Below are 21,122 nucleotides of genomic sequence, written 5' to 3'. Positions count from 1 at the left end.
ATGTGCTTGTTAATCCATGTTTTGTTTATCATATAGAAAACCAAAAAAAAAAAAAGTGATAACATTTTCATCTCAGAGTCTGGAGAGTCATACCAGTGTTGACATTACACATTCTATGGATAAACTAAAGCCATGCATCTATTTTACATCACAGTTAAATTGCAAGATACAGCTTGTTTCAATTTGACAGGAGACAAGAGATTTGTAAGATGAAGAATGCTCATATCAAAAAGATATCCATTTATACGCTATCTAATTTCTTAGATTTGACGGATAAGCAAAAGAGAGCCACTGGCAAGTCCTAACTGTTAGCTGGAATTATTTCCTGCAATAGTAGTGGGGGAGTGAGAATGTTCTCGTCTTGCAAGCAGACAACCACTCACATGATTAATCGTTTCCTCATTGAACCAGCACCACAGACAGTCAGTATGCCAAGCCCTCCCAGTCTTTTTGACCAAAGGCTGTTTTCAGGCTGTTTTCGCTGTTGTTGTTGTCTTAAATTATGCCAATCTTCTGTTGGCTTCAAGAACTCTCAACAATGGACAATAAAACCACCTGCATTGATGCATCGCATCCCATCCATAGCAATGCACAAGTGACATGAGTTAATTACTTTATCCTTAATTCATTTAGGATAAAGAGCATCGAAGGTCTTGTTTAACTGCACTCAAAACATTTGTTATTTTCAGCACTTCATTTGTAAATTTAACCATGTATATAAAAAGATGACATGTAATGTCATAGTGCTACTGTCAGAAAAGAATGTCAGAAGAGGGACAGCACAGGGGTAGAGAGCATATCGCTGTCGCCTCACAGCAAGAAGAAACCAAGTTGAAATGATGGCAGAGAGCCTTCCTGTATGGAGTTTGCATGGGTTTCCTATGGGTGCTCCGGTTTCCTCTCACAGTCCAAAGACATGCAGGTCAGGTAAATTTTCCTTGAGGTATGAATGTGTGAGTGAATGGTGTGTGAGTGCCTGCGATGAATTGGTGACCTCTCCAGGGTGTATTCCTGCCATTCACCCAATGAATACTGGGATAGATTCCCATGACCGTGATCAGGAGTAAGCGCTTCATAAAATGGATGGATGGATGAATATCAGAAGCAACAGTCCATGGGAGTCACAGTGCCTCTACCATACATTTATAGAGCGTGCAAGAGCGCGCAAATGAGTGAGATGATTAATTAATTACAACTATTAGGCCAGTGATAATTTAGCAGTGATGATAACATCAAGAGCGGCTAATTGCTCAGCAGAGCTTCCCTGCACTTAAATTGCTCTGTTAATTTTTCCCTTACTGTCCAGGGCCATTATGTTCAGTGGACTGGCTTTTGTGTGCATGCTTACAAACACAATGGCCAAAAATGAATAAAAACAGCAAACAAACCATAATTGCTGGCTATCGATGTAGGTGCAGATGGCTGCAGCATCACAGTAGGGAGCAGGCTGAAGACGTCACATGAACCGTCCCTGCCTCTTCGAGCCCACTCAGCTATCTGACACAATTGAAGCCTAATGACAGTATAAAGACAATTCTTGTGGAACATTAAGCCAGTGTCAGTAACCTCTAATTACGTTCAACTTTACTTCCCCAATGTGAAATGAGGAACGAGCCTTTCTCCACAACCTGCACCAGGGCAGCAATTTCATTTTGCCATTATTATGAGTATATTGATTTTGTTATTATATTAAATGGCTTTTCATTGCATTAAGGACCATGTGGTTAAAATGGTTTCCTCTGTCCATGCAGAATTAGTTAATAAGTTAAAGCTGTGTAACTTTCAAAACATGCTATACATATGGCTGTTTGTGCATGTACACTGCATAATGTATTTTTCCACATGCTGTAATAGAGAAAGTATGAGCTTGTATAGCCTAAATTAAGGTTCAATAATTACCCAATAAAATATTTGCAAATTTCAAGCTGTCTTTTATAATAAGATTTAATTTATGTATAATTTGTTATGATGTAACTTCAACCTTCTATGTTTTATGAAATTGCTCATTAAATGCAGTGCATCCTCAATATTTGCATTGCAAGTAAACATAGAATTGGCTTAGTGCAATAACGCAAGGCCCACACCAATGTCCCCAGAACAGACATTTGTGCACAGCTATACAGATAGGTCAAGGTCTGTGGTTCCCATTTTGTTTCAGGTACAGATTTATTACCTTGCCAAAAAGCATCTGGAGTTTGTGACTATCATTGATCTGATTTGTCCAAAGGCCAGTGAAACCACAATATATTATTTACCAGTTAGCACATCTAATGAGAACTTTATATTCAAATATGAGTGCAATATTTTGGGCTCAGATGGAGTATGCTTCTATATTGCATTATATTACATTACATTTATGTGGCAAAAGCTTTCATCTAAAACGACGTACAATAAGTGCATACCAAAGGTCACTGGAACACACCAAAGGTCATTGAAACAACTACTAAATATAGGCCCGATAAGGTACAATACTCTTTTTTTTTTTACAGTACTCATTGCAGCCATGGCATAGTAATTCACTTCCCTCAAAATTATTTGAAATGTTAAAATATGATCACAAAATGTATGAATTAGTTTATATTAAGTACCACAAATTCTCAATCCTACATTTGCCTTTGTTGCAGGGGTGCACAAACATATCAATGATATGTCTGTTTGCAAAACCCTGCAAGGAGTCATCAGCACCACTTAACAGTGCTGAATACACTCTTGAAGTCCCACGAAAATTGAAATGACAGCCAGTCTTTGTTTACGTCTCAAGTTTATTATGCATTTTGAAAAAAAAGTTACATTAGTATTGATTATTTGCATACCACATAAAACTCGTTAAACGAAACACAGCAATCGCGTTGGGTTAGGACATGCAAATGAGAGCTTAACCAATAAGATTAGAGGATGGTTTGTTTAACCACCCTGCTTTGACCATGCATGGTACGGTTCTGGGGGTTTGTTAAGTGGTAGTGCGCGTGTGTTCTTGTGGAAGCATATTCACACATATCACTCGACCAATTTCCATATTCTAGAAATTGCTCAATTAAATATTGCGTCATCGTTTGAAATACATTGAATAAAATGTCAAAACTGTAGACAAAATAAAAACCTTTTCATATACAACTTTTCTCATAAGTTGTGTGCTTTGGGTTTTGTTAGGAGGTTTTACCACAGTTGCATGGCTGAATCACTAGTAAAAAGTATAACGTACATATCTTTCTCATTGTGATGCTTATTTAAATTTATCATGAAATTGAATTGAGGCTTTATAGACACAGCTTGCAAATAAACATTTATAAGCCAGTCCTATGTAGCCCTCCGGATCAAAGGGATGGATTTATCCAGGTTTTCCAGCTGAACAATTCCGTGACTCCCTACTTTCTTACTTGAAAATCAACCGAATTTTTTTTTTTTTTAATCCAGAGAAGCATAACTTTCAGTATTATCAAATAAACGATAAAACGGAGCGACACTACAACTAATGTTATTATTATTGCAGTGACTCCTGCCACCACTGATGGTGATTTTTCTGACATTACCATAATTTTGTATTTTGTGTGAGAACATCAGATCCCTCTAATAATATTCCAATAATTCTACAAGAACCTATTACTCCAATAGGCCTACAGTAATGAAATACAATTATTCTGCCGTTCTCCGCATCGTGCGTATCACACGTAATGTTTTGGCTACATTTTGTATTAGTTGTTCATTTTTGGGTTTGCAATGCAAATAACAAGGAACGTTGTCGCTCGGCAGCCACCCGCACATCCTGGTTCATTATTGGCTATGTCTAGATATCAAACTGCGAAGACGGCATTCACTGCCATTGTCAGTCGCTGTGATCGCAAGAATAACGGGACGACACAATGAAACGGACTTAGACGCTGACACGGCGTCCTAGGGCTTTTGGGAAGGAAGAGAGGTGCGCCTCTGTGTCCTCACAAGTTATTATTCCCTCTCGCGATAAACAGGCATGCTATTGTCACATCGGGAGCACTTATTATTATTTTTGAAGTAATTACACCTTATTATCCGTGTTTGCTTGTGCGCGAGTGCAGGTGTGGGATGCGGAGCTGTGGGTGGTGGATATGTGCCTCACTGGCAGCAGTCACCCCATGAGTCATTTTTCTCGGGGTTTGGGCATTGTAGCTGTTTTTGCCACTAATTTCACCCCACAAAAGAAATGTGCAATTAGGCCTATTATTGTAGCAGCTGCGTGCTACCGCACAATGGCCCCCGTCTTTCTTGGCTTGTGGAGAGGCTCACTGTGGTCGAGTGCTCCCGGAACGACAGCCGCTCACCAGCTCCTGCGTAAAAACCAGCGCTGGCGTGTCGTCAAGGTGGGAACGCCATGACCACAACAGGACTGATCCATAACTCCGTGTTATCTTCAACACGTTCATTTGATTGTACACGTGTATATAAAACAGGATTTATGGCTTTGTATTCACAAATTAACGACAGCCTCCAAAATAATGCTGTTATTGTGGAATGCATAGATGCATGATCTTAGTTTTATACACGACAGTCAGTGCGTAGGTCCACCTGATTTGAGTCACAATCGGATAGCCTACTGTCAAAATAATAACAATTTTTCTGAGAGCGGATGAGGCGAAACTGTTGTTATAGCATCAGTGAAAAACCACTGCAGACCACACACTTTATGATACAATGTTCGGCGAAATATAGCCAGGACAAAAGAAGATAACAATATTACGAAAATAAACACAAGCTAGTCTGCTGCACGTTTCATTTGGTGGGGGCTGGGAGGGGGGTCAAGTAACAGCGCAAGCTTGTGATCAATAATGTGACACTGAGGTCCAGGGGAAGCATAGAGCTCGGGCCTGAAAAAAATCTTCTGGGTCAAGTCTGAAATACAAAGGTGTAAATACCCGCAATTAATAAGAAACGCAAAAGGAAAGCACAGCGGAATACACCAAAGGGTCACAAAGACGTCAATAAAAACGTCTGCTTCATTGTCAAAGATTCGGTAACTGAATACTAGCCTACTTGCAAAGACACAGGTGCCACATAAATAGTGTGTGTCAAACACAAGAGGCCAGTCTTCCGCTTTTTGGCACAAACAAAATGGCCACAGATTCACCGTCGCTGCCCCCGCTTACTGATTTACACACTTCAGTAACTTCCCAACAATTAAAATAATGATCGAGCACACAGGACCTAATCTCATGGCCTAGGAGGATTTGCATGCTTTAGTGTTGTTTTTCTAGTTTATTTTCAGTCAGGGATATGATCTGGCGTGTTATAAAGGTGCGCTATTTTTAATTCATACTTCCAGATGTGGCTGTCACAACCACAATTTATCTCTCCAGAGATTCACTCAGTGTACTTTTCGGTTCAAATTTTTGTTGTTCACCGTTGAATGCTTGCCAACAGCCTGTGTTACCTGATGTCTAGAAGTGCACAAATATAATGCAATGTGCAAGGTTATAGCCTTACACATTGCAAGAAAATCCTGGAAGTTAACCAAGTATTGCACACTAGTGTTTCAGGCTGTTATTTTAAGTGTCACTCACGAGCAGTAATTAATTCAACTTGGTAGCATTTTTTCCTTAGGCTAGGCTCTCTTAAAACTAGAGTGCCAGATACACGCTATTACTGTGAAGGATTATCATATTTGCATCCGGAACAAGCATGTATAATTTTAAAGAAGTCAAACAACCCGCCGAACAATGTATTGGGCTATTTGATTCAGTTGAACATTGATACAAATACCTTAAATATAATACCCTATTAAATGATGCGTGGTGTTTTTTCAAGCCAGTATTTGGACGCTATAGTTTTGGTTCGTTTAAAGGCATAGAAAAATGCTCCACCTGTTCTCTGGGCCCCGCTCTCTGATGGATTTTGTCGGCCGCATTTGCAGATGACAGCGTTTGCGATAATCGCTGGTGAAAGAGAAGTTTTAACCTCTGAGGCTACAGCCGACGTTCATGATGAAAGAGCCTCACATCTGAGACATGGACAGGGAAAGTCACTAAAATTAGAAACAATTTGGGCAGGGCTGGATATACTTAAATTGCAAATCTGCAGGCCTACAGGTGGGCTACTTCCTCAAGTTTTTCCATCCGTACAATTTCACTAATAATCAGTTGCCCTACATCTGTTCTCTGTCGTATAACGTTAAAAATAGGTCATAGGACGGAGCGGTTTAAAGGTGCAGTATAAATGCACATAGTGTGCGGTGCATTAATGCGAACAACCAAGCTGTTGTCATACAGGCTGTTTTAATTCCAATTAACCAAGACAAAACACGAAAGCAGAGCATTGCACGAGGAACCTCTCCCTGCTGTAAGCGATCTCTTACTGGCATCGATTTCAGCTCATTAAAGTACAGAGGCTGAGAGTCCAAATCCAGCACAATCATTTGCTGGGAGCGCGGCTCAGCAAATTGGCCTGTGGTTCTCTGGGAGAACCTGCTGCGCAAAGGAAGAGTAGCCCGGTTTCCACATGACAGAAGGCAGGTCCGGGCAGGACCGATTGGGCCACATGCTGTGACCACCCCCTCTCTCAGAAAACATAGCACTGGATAATCTCCCGATCAGAGACTTCGCGAAGCCCCAGTCTCGGAGGGGACACCTAACGGGATAGGCTCTCGCCCACTCGTGGAGCTGCTCGTTTATGACTGTTTACAAAAAGAAAAGGATACGACTGGCCAAGTCTATAGGAAGGTGCGTTTTATTTCGCGCATGAGAAACAGTATCTTTATTGATAATATTTTTAAATACCCATTCTTTCATACATGATTTTGCATATGCTCTAACAACATTTCCGACGTGAAGACCATGCTGCCCTTTCGCAGCATCAGTTACGTGTTTTTAATCGCATTCCCGGCTCGTGACTGACGGACTAAATTCGAGGCTGAAAATAATTTTTTTTCCATCTTTTTATTAACCAATGCCATTGTCATTAATTTAAATTAAATAAGGCAGCAAAACCGACGACATTTGCAATTCAGTTTTCAAACATTTTATTTTACCAGTGTTGTTTTAATACAAAAGAAAGCATCAAAAGTGAACTACTGAAGTTCTAACCACACATGAATGAACAATATTCAAACATGGAAGTCCATATTCAGAATACAATATTCATAGTTGCTTCGGAAGCTACGACGTCTCCATCTTGTAGCCGTGTTTTTCAAGCTCAGCTCTGCAGAGGGGGAAAAAATTACAAATGTGATAATTAGAAAGTGTCATGTATAAAACTGTAAATAAAAAGGTTAATAAAAAGAAACAATATAATAAACACACGAACGCATCAATATGAGATGATTAGAAAGTTTCATGGCTGGAGGAAAAAAAAAAAAAAGTAACTGCAATGAGCCTACTAGCAATTTAAAATTTCTAAAGGAAGGGCATGAACACATTTAGTCTATTGTACTTTCATTTGAGAAAATGTCAACACTACCAGGCAATACTGAAATCTTTGTTGCAATTAAAAACTAGCGTGGAAAAAAATATTGCACCAAAATATACTCAAACAGGGGTATTCACAACATCTCTAAAGATTTAATTTAACATTGAGCGAGGCTGAAGCGGCCTGTTTTGCGGCCCTTCCCGAACATTCACACAACGCGTGTTATTAAAAGAAAGGCCCTACACACAAGAGAAATGATGCACACTCAGGCTTGTTAAAGGGCAGCCAAAATTATAAATCTACTACAACCACTACCAAACTATGCTACCAAAATTTACTTCACCAACAGCAAGAGCAACTCCAAAACAAAATGTGAACAGGTCATCTTCAGCCAGTAAAACTAGCAGGGTAACAAGAATAATAAAATCAAATGACTCTGGAGATGCCACTCAAAGAAGCCACCAGGGTTCATTAAATTTATAAACTGGAGGATATTTACAAAATGGGATTAATCCAAGGCATTTCACTTCTACCTATCAAAGAATCAGGCCACAGGCCACCCTGAAATGTTGGTGTGTGACCACCAGTTATTGGGGAAGACACTTTTCCCTCGGTCAAGTCAAACCATGTAATTTAAAAGACGGCTCAACCATTCATTGAGGGACCATTGTGGTCTCAGACCACCTTGAGAACGTTGCTTGGCAACTAGCTTTATAATCCTAAAGAAACTCCTTAGCGATTGAGTTTTACAAGTAAACGCTCCGTAAAATGTTTTGCTCAAGTGCCGATGGCTGTTTTGCATTTACTGTGGCTTTTGCACCAGAATGAGGAAAAACTGAGTGCTTTTGTTTATCTGCTGGGGAGAAAATGTGAATCGAACCAACAAGCGAAAGATTTATATGCAGGGAAATCTTTTCGAGGCTGACTTTATGATCACAAAAGCATGGGGATTTATGCCTCTTTTAAAATCAAAGCGCCAGCTTTATTTCATGGTCAAGGATACATGGACTGTGTCCAGACTACACATTTCTTTATTGTAGCAAGGACAAGAATTGATGAGAAGCAAATTGCCATTAAAAGATATTACGGTCTGTTAAAATTACTGCTGTGAATTATATCGCGAGATTTTTCTTCCTTGCTCTGTTCACATAGCACTCCTGAGCAATGATTAGTACCTCGATTTATCAGCACATATCCTAGCTGAAGGCTTTACACAGCCATCTACCACACCGCTCCCCTGTAACCAATGGATCCCTCCCATTTTAATAACAGTAATCATAATAAACGGCGCAGATTAATACAGTGTTTTTCTCAAAGGTACTTCTCAAGTAAGTGCCACGCGTAACATGAAAACAAAATGAAAACAAACAGACGTAAAATCAGACCGCGCACAGCCACAAATGTTCGGCATCTCTTAATGTCGAAAAATGCGCTGAATGTGATGCCGATGGCACCAGGTTTGTGTTGAGCAATGGAGAGCGTTCCATAGCGTGTATTGATGGTGGGGGTGGGTAGAATGTCTGGCTACTCCCCCCCACCCCCCGCCCTTCTGCTGATTGGATAAACTCTCTCCCGCAGAGCGCATAAAGGCCATCTTTACACTATAGTTCTGATGTGTTCGGAATCTGCCTGTTGCCAAACCTAGCATTGGCGAAACGCGGTCTGCCGCTACATTTCTCTTCACACCGTTGCCAAATGTAGTGTGAAGAGGACACATTCCACACCATTTCAGCTATGCAAATGCATGTAGCAGAAGCCACAATCTAGGAGTATAATATCAGTGACGGTTTTCACTTATTTCACTTAAGCATTTCAATTATCTAAATGATCCATTGGAAAGCAATCCCAAAATTCTCACAATTTTCTCATGCCGTACTTGTTCTCTTTCTTGACAAATTAGAAGACGCAGCTTGCTAAAAGTTAAAATAGAGGATAATTCTGTAAAATCGATGTAATCATTTCAAAGCATGGGCTACACTTAAGAAAATCCCTCTGTAATCTGTAGATCACACATTCAAGCCTAGCAAACAAAATAAAGTATTTTCTCATTATGCACAGAACATAGGAATGGATCTTTATATACACTGTGAGCTCCATAATGTTTGCTACAAAGACATTTTCTCTTTTCTTGATTTGGCTCTGTACTCCACAATTTTCGACTTGTAATCAAACAATTCACAGGTGGTTGAAGTGCACATTCTCAACTTTTATTTTTGGGTATTTTTATATACGTTGGTTTCGCCATGTATACTTTTCTGTGTGGAGTTTTCATGTTCGTGTCCACAGACCAAAGACATGCAGACAGCATAGGCGTGCTTACACAGGTCAACCTACCCCGTATAAATACAGGCTAATAATAATGCAATGCATGCAATGACTGCTTTAAGTCTGCAACCCATTGTATCTTATCTGGTGATGCTCTGTCTGTACTGTAGCCATCCTCAGCTCCTGCTCCAGCCTAGATTTCTCTCTCCAGCATATGAAACACATGTCCAATAGGATTCAGATCAGGTGAATGACTTGGCCAGCCAAGAATGTCAAATCACGAAAAAATGTCTTTGTCCTGAACATTATGGAGCTCACTCGATATATAAAGATCCATTTGTCTGTTCTGTGCATAATGAGAAAGTACCCATATAGAAACTACCCAGTGCGCTGAACATGTCCAATTCCCACCCAAATTAGAAATGTCCAAATTATCTGCAACTGCAGCCGTGTTCATGCACGAACCCCACTGCAAAGTGTGGACACTCCAAAACATGTGGTGCCACCAGCCTGTTTCTTTATACTGTATAATACAGCTAAACTCGCATAGAGTGGAGTCAGAGGAAGACCTTTCATTTGCAGCTTTTAGCATGCAGGGCACAGGCTGACCAGTAGGCGCCAATAAAGAGCGAAGAAACGTGGTCCTAGAAACTGGCGGATCCCTCCCATACCCTGGGCAATGCAATCGCCAACTGCACATCGCCCATGAAGCTACCGCCTAAAGCTGGCACCGGCATGGCCTGTGGGGCTAAACTTCACGCCACAGTGTGGCGCTGTAACCGAATGAACCACCCAGCAGCCAGCAGAATAGAGCTTTACATCAGTACATAGCCTACTTTGATTCAGGACAGGGAGAACAGACTAGTCGACATTTACCCACAACTTCAATTTAATATTAACAGAGAAATGCTGCATAATTCTGTGATGATATCAAAAATCACGAATTAATTATTATTTCAGGTGTAAACATCAGCACATTAGCAATGACAGAAACACCCCAGAGACCCCCTACTCCATGACCTGACTTAATGACTTATTTCACTAGTCAGATTCCAAGAGCAATTTCTCTTTACACTGTAGCCAGAGACCGCCTGCTGAGGTATAAATGTATCCCAGACCTCTTGAATGCTACCTGCAAAATGTGGTGCGGACATTATTTACAAAACAAGCATTCCTCTTGACATTTAAAAAAAATTGTTTGTGGAACCAGATCTAGATTTGATGACGAACAATTTTCTTCGTGAGAAGACACCCTAACCATAATCTACTATGCATAATCAGGGGAAGCAGAAAATGTATAAATCTAAATAAAAAATTGACTACACAAAACTAAGTTTTGTAAAGCATATTCAGTTTAAGGTGCGGTTTGACATGTGAGACATGGACACCCTGCAACATTTGAAAACCAGGGTTACATATACCAGTATGTAACCCTTCAATAAATATTTAAGTTGTTCCAGTGTTTCATTTTTGTCACGCGTTTCTTTTTTTATAGCCTACACCAATGCATTGTGGTGGTCTCTGGAAGACCAGAACTTTACGTTCTAAAGATAGCTAAATTAGGGAGACGACGCGTCGAGTTGACCGTGGCAGTACAGCCAGGCTGACCACAGTCGCCGTCACACAAAGTCCCCATCTAAGCCCTATTCTGAGCCAGGAAAAACCTTGCAAACTGGTATATACATCTGAACTATGTGCAAAAATCCAAACATAACAAGGATCCGTTTCCCACTGGAGAAGTATCTCAGAGACAGTAATTCTTTCTTTTTCTTTTCTTTTCTTTTAATTTCTCATACTTCCTTTACTGGTTGCCAATGCATTTGGTGAGCTATAATTTCTCTGTGGTCTGTGGATAAACACTTCAGAAGAACATTTTAACATTTTAACCCTTAACCTTCTAAGTGGTGAAAACATTTTGTCTGAAAGCCCATATGTTAGCACACCATTTTTAAAAGCTATGCGTGCTGGAAAGCACTATCATGCCATTGGTTATAATGCATTGGTGTATCAACTGCCCAACATTATCAGCTTTGTCAAGAGTTCAGGCACTTAAAGGGAAAAATACATCAAAAAAACATTTTAAAATGTTTGTTTGTTTGCTTTCTGCAGAAAACACTAAATACCCAGACCATACGATATACAGAAAACTCTGCTTGACAAGATGACCCTCCTAAGATTTATATATCTGACTCCCAAAGAGACAAGCAGAATGTACTCCATTCCTGTGTGATACAGAATGTGTATATTGGTATTTACCCTCAGCTACTTCTCATGTTGATTTCAAAATCACTTGTCTATTTGTGAATGCACAACCTCTGTCAATCTAGTAATGTCCTGCATGCCAAAATAAGGTGCCCATCTTAAGACCTTCATCTTGAAAGACAATGTACACGACCATTTTATTCTTATAGCAACAATAACAAACAAAGCTATATAACCAAAGGGATTACATGCCAAGAACGAAACCCTAAACAGCAAATACAGTAAGAGAATAGTAAGGAAAATCCAGGGGGGAAAAGTTAATTTTTTTAAATGACTGAAATAAACAAATATGGGAAAGGGGAACAATTGTCTGGTGATGAGCAAGTGACCATCTACCCAGCTCAACTTAAACTACTTCTAGCACTGTTAATTAAACACACCTGTCAATGTTTCAGGAAATTCATTAAAATGCAACATTTTTATTGTTATTGTAAAAATTAATTGCTTTTGTTTTAAATCATGTCACCCCTTGAAAACTTGCTCCCTACATGCTGATTTCAGAGAGACCCAAAATGCAGTTACAGGCAGAGGCACTTTTACACGTCACGTGACTTTTCTTGTCAACAATGACCTCATCTCCGGGGGCTATGTTCTCCTTACTGTCCTCATCCCAGTCATTTTGCTATCTTTGGTGCTCAACAGGCGTGGTCATAAATAAAGCGCTCATCGTGCCTTTTTTTAGCACACTGACAGGTTCATTTCTAACAGTGCTAGACTCAGTAGACAGGAGCCGCCTGCACATCCGCAGGCTGCGGCCTTCCCCTCAATGTTCCCCCACTGATGCCATGTCTTATGACAGCACAAATGCTTGCCTTGAACGCGGCTTGCCCTGTGTGCCATTCTCTCCCTTTCCTTGGTCAATAGCCTCAGTTTCAACATGAAATTATAAAGCTTTATTTCAATTAAGTTTTATATTTTTACTAAGGTATGACAGTAATATATATCATTCAAATTAGATTTTTTTCATAAGCTTTAAATACAGTGTTATACAATCCCCACCAAACGTTTCACTAACATCTGAAACATCACTAACAAACACTTTACAATGAACAATGGGAGCTTGAGGAAAGTGAACCGGGTTATGCAAACTTGAAAAGTTACTTAGTCTGCACATTTTTAACTTTTCGATCACTCTACTGCTATAAAATAATATTTAAAAACTAGAAACAGCCTTATCAAGCTAACTTCACATTTGCATAGGGTATATTAATCTGGATGTTGTTACTTACAGAAGTGGCAAATGTGCAAAGCAGTCGACTTTTTTTGGAGGAACAACACAGCATAAGAATTGCAAGCAAGTTACGTTTTGATATTATCCATAAACAGCTGCAAATACTGCATTTTCTTATTAAAAGGAATGTTAAAACTGTCCATATTATTGTCTTGGTTTGGTGCACTGTATTTTTCATTACAGGCTCTCAATTGTAGCTTACTCTAATGTCAAAAGTTGTTGGCCTAATAACTCTTAGCTATTCTCAATAGTCCAATCTCTTGTAAAGGGTGCACAGCGATATTATACACAGTGAGGTGAAAAGGTGTGCCACATCATAGCTGTTACTACATTGTGTATTGTAGCACAGCTGGAACATTGTCTGGAACTATTCCATTTATAATGCTGTTTATATCATTACAATGCATCATCAGGAGTAATTTGTCTTGGGGTACTCTTGTGATGCAGGGTATTATCATGCTCTGGTTGTTAGCACTATTGCCCATAGAGAGTAAAAATTAAAATTTTGTGCTTTTGTGTAAATTGTTCCTTTGCCGACAGTGGTGTGGAAACCCTTCATTCTGCACAAAAGATTCAGACTATAAAAAAGATGTTGTCATGGAAATATGTGAATGCACCTCTGTGTTCAGACTGAACCATAGTGAACTACTAGGCCAACAGAGTCATCCAGTTTAACGTTATCAAAGTGAAACCATCTTAAATGTTTGTGGAGTAACCTTACCTCAGTTGATTTGAGAAGTCATCCTCAACATTGTCATCATCCCAATTATCTTCCCAAACATGGGCATCTTCATCCTCATCCAACCCAGTCCAGTCTACAAGAAAACAAATAATGTTTGTCGGCATAAAACTGACGGGCAACTAGGCCTTAAATGTTCGCTCCAACAGAACTAGCTATCACGTGCTTTTAATATCATAAGGACAGATGTTTTACTATAAGCTTACCTTAATAAATTAAAATACACAAATAGTCAGTAGCTCCGAGCCCAATGAAACAATGCTGCATAGTTTGCTAACAGTCACGTTATGTCTGCGTTCAACGGGTATGAGCACACTGTCTAAGCCAGCGCTGGGGATTTTACAAAACGCCACTAAAGTAGAGAGATAGACAGCTAGGCATATGAACAGAAATACATGTAAGGGTAAGTCAAACAAAACTACCTAAACGTTTTATCGTGGAAAGAAAGCTAGCTAATTGTCTAGCTAGCTACGCTATCTGGCTAGTTAGCCAAGTACATTTCAGGCACTGGCGACCAGAGAGACTCAAATATCTTTGCTGGCTACATTCAGGTGGTAGCTGGATAGCTATGTTAAGTAATGTTAACATTAAGCTTAAGCAAAAATGATCAGAGTGCAAGACTGGGTTTGTATGCAAATCAGTTGACTGAACTAGGTAAACTAGACAGCTAACGTTTGCGCGCTACACCAGTTTGTTATGGCTGTCTAGTAGGTAGCTAGATAACAGCAGTACGGCAAACGGCCTGGTCCCCTAGCAAGGCAGAACAGTTAGCAAGCTATGTTCATAGCTGAGTCACTGCCTGTTCTAGATTGGTAAGCCCATTTAATTTTACTACAGGAACAGAACTGGTCGGTAAAACTAAGCCGATATACATACTGCCTCTTAAACTGAATATACCTTCTGCTGGAAATTCTTCAAACTCATCGTCCTCCTCTAAAAGTCCCAAATCCACAGTTTGTTTCTTTTCCGACATGTCGTTAGCTTCTTTCGGATGTGCACACAAGCTAGTGTTTCTCTATCGTACACAAGTCAGGCCTGGTGGTTGTGACGCAAACTCTGCGCATGAGCAGTCGTAAAAGAGAGGATTTGGATATGCCGGTTTGCGCACGCGTGCAGAAGCGAGTAACGCTTCTGGGTATGTTTTGCTTTGTAGGTGCTTTTTAGAGAACCTGTAGTGGAGAGCCATCTCACTTAATTGCGCTATTCTCATGGGTAAGTAAAAAATATACGCGAGTAAGTTGAAGAGTATTAATCCAGTTTTTTATGTCTTATAAATTAGTTGAAATTTGATATTAAGTCTGTAAAATGTCTACAAAGTATGAAAGCCAATCTATATATATATATATTTTTATCCTGATACAGGCTTCAATACCTACCTTTCACCTTGTGTTATTCAGGTTAGTCAGAACAGTTGCAATTATTCAATTCATATTTTAAAATGTGACCGCGTGCATCTGCATAAATAACAATAAATTATAAATATATGGGTGACAAATTAAAGGGAAAAAATCATAAAAAAGCATAAAGAATGTAGGTGCTTCCATACAGGTGTACTTCATGATAAAATTAAGCAATTAACAGCCTATCATGCTCTGTAGCATGTATAAAAATGCTGAGCAGGCCCAGTTGACCTCGATTTTAGATTAATATGGCAAGAGGAAAAGATCTAAGTGACTTTGACAGAGGGTTCATTATTGGGACACGGATGGCAGGAACTTCAGTCACAAAGACTGCTCAACTGGCTAGTGTTTCAACAGGCACAGTGACTAAGTGACATCTCAATTTAGATCTATGGGGAAGACATTAGTAAATAGGGTCGGAAATTGTGGTCAAAAGCGAACATTCAATGACCATGATGCTTGTGCATTAGTGCGGAAGGAAAAACAAAAGAACAACTCTTCCTCAGGTGACTGAGAATGTCAATGCAGGACCATAGACTGGTCAGCAACAGTCGCACAACAAGGATTTAGTAGTGCAGTGCAGCCTCATCAAGTATGCCATTGAGTTAGTGATGCAACCATAGCACAGCTCGAGATCTGGAAAAAGTGTACAAGAGCCATCTTTACATCTCGACTGGCTGCTGGATACACGAGAAGGCACAGCGAATGTGACCTACAGTGAAGGTCCGTGTCAGTTATGCTGTGGAGCTGTGGGGGGCATATTCCTGGCATGGTTTGGGTCCACTTCTCCCCTTAGAGGGAAGAGTCACTGCAAATCAATACAAAGTTATTCTGAGTGATCACCTTTATTTCTATCCTGATGGGAGTGGTCTCTTCCAGGATGACAATTCCTCATCCACTGGGCACTAGGGGGTCACTGAATGGTTTGATGACTGTGAAAATGATATGAATTATATGCTATGGCTTTCGCAGTCACCAGATCTCAATCCAATTGTGTTAGATGGCGCTCTCCACCATCATCAGAACACTAAATGAGAACACTTTTGGAAGAATGATGTTCCATCCCTCCAGGAGAGTTCCAGAGACTTGTAGAATTTATGCCAAGGTGTTTAGGCTATTCTGGTGGCTCGTGGTGCCCCAATACCTTACTAAGACACTTTATTTTGGTGTTTCCTTTAAATTGTCAACCGTCTGTATTTATCACTGTCTGTTTTGTGACCTCTCAAACCCGTAATGCAGTGTAGCTAATGAAAAAAATAAGGTTTCCTTAAATTCCTTTATGAAAATAATAGACAATATGGCAAAGCAGAAGGATTGTATTGCCCTCTTAGACTTAGGCCATACATTTCTGGCATTGAGGGCCAGACTAAGACAAGAGCCAGCCTCAAGCCTTGGTCAATGGTTTTCAAAGCACTCTCATTGAACAAGGCTACCATTCATTGGCAATATTCATAAATCATGCAGTGAACAAAAGTGATCATTTAGTGTATGCTGAAATTGTACAACTTAAAGGCATTGCAAATCCCAAAGTACAGAGAATATGAAAGCACAGTTAATATGAAAGGCAGTGATGTTTTTTGACCTCCTTAAATGATGCTGCCACAATGGATGGGGTCTGATGGCCACTTAGTCATTGCACATTTTATGTTTTTACAGACGGTGTAAAGCAAAACTCACCTGACCCCTCCGGGCCAGAGCCTTCTTATGTGGGACATTATTTGAAAATGCTGCTATGCTAATCAAGATATAACAATTCAAGGGAGACTAACATCTTTCACCCCTGTAGGTGAATAGCAACAAATAGTCCAAATATATAGATTTATTCTATTCCTTGTTTACACATTAAGGCTTTTTTTGTAAGCACACAAATTAGGAAAAAGCAATGACAATGACAACTGTAAAACATGTAAATAGTCTGCGGGTATGCTTTTGCATCTTTTTTAAATGTAACAAAACAATCAAATTAAATAATAAATTGCTATTTTCAGAAGTTGCCAGACATTGTAATCCCAAGTGCAGCTCTCCCCTGTATGCGCTATATTAATTAATTACAATCTGCCTAATATTTATATTTTTAAATATCTTTATTATAAATTCTAAATAAGGGAAGGAACTGTAACCAATTTCTTCACTGCACATGGCAATGTTTTACATGCCACATTCCTTATGCATTGCTTTAAAATTTGCCATGTGGTTTCATATGCTGTCACATGTTTGATTTTCATTCTTTTCCTTCTTATGTCATTTTTCAATAATCAAGGCAGTTTACATGTGAGAGGGATTTCAGATTTTTAAAAAGGTTCAGCCATTTAACTTCAAATAAAAGCAACAGGCTAACTACACATAAGATAAAAATAATGCATAAATAAATACATACGCAATGCATGGTGCATGTGCACTGAAGGCCTATTGGATCACACACAAAGGTCATGCTTGCTCCAGACGGTGAGCAGAGCTCTCCCACGGAAGCGAGCCAAAAGCTCCGAAGTGAATGAGTGGCGTGGGCCGGCCATTAGCCTCCCATTCATAGCGGAGAGCTTCTCAGGCTCAGGTGAGGGGCCGGGGCGGGCCCGCGGTGTCTGCCGGGCATACCTGAGACTGCTGTTTCACCGTGGCGCCTGCAGTCTCCCGGGGCAGACAGTGGGCTGCCCAGACTGACTCCCGGGCCCTTTCCTCGCGTCTGAGAATGCCTTTCATAGAGCCTCCGAGGCGGGCCCGCGCTGCGTCTGCGCTGGGAACCCCGGCCCAGACTGCCAGTCTCTGTTCCCGGCCCTATCGGCCAGGTGATCATGATACGGCCTTTGGGCTGCGGGGGGTGGGGGTTGGGGTAGGGGGGTGGAAGGTGGGGGAGTGGAGGGGGGGCGGGGGATGGGGGGGGAGGGGGTTCAGTGCGCTGTGAGAGCCTGGCCGTCATCGCCCCCAGCTCTCTCCCCGCTGATCCCCCCCTTTGATTAGGGGCAGGGCTCCGTGTCCGGCAGGGGAAAGTGACAACGTCTTGATAGGGGATGGGCGCTGCCTCCCAGGGCTGGAGCCATACGGCTGATAACCGTCCCGCCACGGCCCGCCAGGGGCCGATTGCCAACTTAGCCTGCAAGTGCCTCCACGGGGATCGTGTTTGATTGACATTTCGGAGAATTTGCCTTGAAAAGCTGTGGTAACTGATCAGACAGCATGCCGCTGGTGCAGCGCACCAATGACATGCTGTTAGAAAAAAAATGCATTTCCTTATGTCAAAAATTGAATTCTCAGGAAAATGAATTTTAAAAATTGTGAATTTACCCACATAACATTATGGTTTACTGTAAGCTTGTGAGGCTCTGAACAAACTTTAGTGGGTGAGAAGATTCAGGCCCGTATTTGCAAAGCATCTCAGAATGGAAGCACTGGTCTAGGATCAGTTTAGCCTTTGGCTCAAAATGGATAATGGTCGGATCTGGACAAGGGAAGCCTGCTCCTAGATCAGCGCCCCGCCCAGCAGCACTTTGTGAATACCTGCCTGAGTGTGTATTCAGAATGACAAAACACTAAGTGTTTGCTGGAACCCGGTGACACTAAGTTGTGAAACATTTAATTCAATATCCAGTGGTTTCTTGTGTGTTTTTTAGTTGTTCCAATGACCATGATATGCACTTTTGTACGTCGCTTTGGATAAAAGTACGTCTGCTAAATAAATAAATAATTTTAAACGTAAGTGTGTGTTTCCTATCCCCATCTGAGAACTTGCCACCGCTGTACAAGCTGCTCCCTGGATAGATTATGGAGTGGCAAAGGATTTTCCTGAGATAAAAATTCAGGAAAAACATTTCTGAGGGGATGTCGGGAGCGATCGCCACAGATTAGAGCAGCCTAATCAGCCAATCAATAAGATTAATTTCAGAAAGAAAGAAAAAAACAGGTCTGCTTTGGTCTTCGGTAATCTGCGGGGGTTGATATCCTTCCAGGATGCATCTGTCAAGATTTTGTATTGAACCTGATCCCACACTCAAAGTCCAGGCCTTTGTATTTTGTACCAGAGCCACTGGCGGTAAACACACCCTTCTTGTGGCCGAGGAAAATAAGATGTGATCAGAACAGTTGTGACGGGTGTGTGCAGTGTTTGTGGGAGAGATGTGTGCCGAGCGTAAAGGAAAGGCGTGTTTGTTACGTTTTTTTTGGGGGGGAGGGGGGGGGTGGGGTGGTTATCTTCTGTTTTCCCAGCAGACCATTTCATTTAACTGTCTGTCATGAAGAATTTAAGGTTCATATTTTTCCTCTGTCAGCCCTGAAAAGGTCTTTCATCTGAGGCTTGAAGTACAGTTTGCCAACAGGCTAATAGGTCTCCATGACAATACAATCCCATATTTGTCCTGCGGAGCCCCAGGTAATCCTGTCCTCCTTAGCCGCTCAGTTATGGCGGAGCTTAAGTTGCATATTTTGTTTTTTTATCAGGATTTTGCTGATAAATGCTATCAGCAAGAGTGTAATGAAATATGGGGGGTCTATCTCGTGTTGCAAGACTGGACAGTTACCATCCCATTTTATGAAGGGGGTTTGTTCATATCTCAAAATAAGACGGCGAACAATGACGTCTTTATCAGGAGGGCGTTTGTTAATATTAACGTATTTGTTGTCTCTGTTAGATAAAACTGTTTGCTGTGTAACACGTTCAGGGGTTCTGTTGGATTTCTGTATCTTCATTCTCTTCTTTTTTTAAACTAGCTTTAGTTGAGCCTTTAGCCCTTAGTCAATCCCAAATGGTTCATTAAAGTTGTATAAAATGATATTATTTACATTCAGTGAACATGCTGTGTCAAACAATGAGTATCTGTGGTTTTCAAAAAGAGTTTTTAAATATGATACAATTACAGTTATTTACAACTGTCATTAAAGGTCATTAATAATAACTTTGACGCTGAAGACCTTCCACTCTGTCTTCAGGAAGTGATGTCATTTATACCAAATACAAAATACCAAATGGTGCTTACACCAGAGTCCTGCTACAAATGTAATTTTTTTCCTCTCTGTTTTTGAATGAGAATATCTGTCAGGCCCTTCAGTGGAGTGGCCTACAGTCAGTGTAATATAATTATCAACCATTAAGGATCTGCCACATAAAGAGTAGGGGAGCACATTCATTAGCATTTTGCTCTCATTCGAAACTCAGACTTTAAAAGATTCAACAAATGTCAGTCTTTCCACGAACAGGTTACGCACCTCGGCCTTTTTTTTTCTTCTTCCCTTCCCCATTCTGGGCCGCAGTATTGATCCAGGCCTGAAGCAAAACTGTTGTTATTTTGCGACCTGTCTCTCCGAAAATGCGTCCTCCCGAAGAACATTCGGGCTCTTTTCTCTCTGGGCCACAAAGGGGCTTTTTGTGCGCCGCCTGGTGTCGCATGCCTTAAGTAAGGGGCCTGAGGTAGCGGCCTCCCCTTCTGCAGCTCACCTTGTTTCTCCAGCTTTCTCCGGGTCACGGTGTGACAGCCTCAAGTGCCTGTCCTTCACCGAGCGCTTCAGTGAGTGATGAAGTGGCCGGCTCTAATGCCTCCTCATCCTCTGTCCGTCATTCCGGGAGTATTAAGAACAAATGACATAACATGCCCCAGGTGACAGTGATGCCTTTCATTTGTGTCTGTTTGTAATTAGGGCGATACCTCACCAGGGTCTCCGCACATACCAATGATTATTTTTATTATTTTTTAAATTTTTATTTCTTTATTTATTTTGCTGATTTTTGATGTGCACTGGATTTGCTTTGCACTTTTAGATTCAATCACATGAAGGCAAGATGTTTCTACCAATATCATTTTCATTACCCATTAATATGACACATTTGCATAAACAAATCAGCAACAAGAATCCAAGGCAATGCAGATTT

The 21,122-nt window shown here is 40.7% G+C and overlaps 1 protein-coding gene across 1 annotated transcript; it reads right to left on the bottom strand.

Moving 5' to 3' along the window:
• Positions 1–6,968: 6,968 nt before the first annotated feature.
• sem1 (SEM1 26S proteasome subunit) lies at positions 6,969–14,926 on the bottom strand. Its single transcript, XM_064348244.1, has 3 exons — positions 14,766–14,926; positions 13,851–13,944; positions 6,969–7,164 (listed from the first exon to the last, which is right to left on the bottom strand). The coding sequence occupies exons 1-3, from the start codon at positions 14,839–14,841 to the stop codon at positions 7,122–7,124; spliced, it is 213 nt and encodes a 70-aa protein (XP_064204314.1). The 5' UTR covers positions 14,842–14,926; the 3' UTR covers positions 6,969–7,121.
• Positions 14,927–21,122: the final 6,196 nt, after the last annotated feature.

The sequence above is a fragment of the Anguilla rostrata genome, chromosome 8 (genome assembly GCF_018555375.3).
Source record: "Anguilla rostrata isolate EN2019 chromosome 8, ASM1855537v3, whole genome shotgun sequence".
NCBI classification, from domain to species: domain Eukaryota; kingdom Metazoa; phylum Chordata; class Actinopteri; order Anguilliformes; family Anguillidae; genus Anguilla; species Anguilla rostrata.
This window is presented reverse-complemented; position numbering and strand designations above follow the sequence as displayed.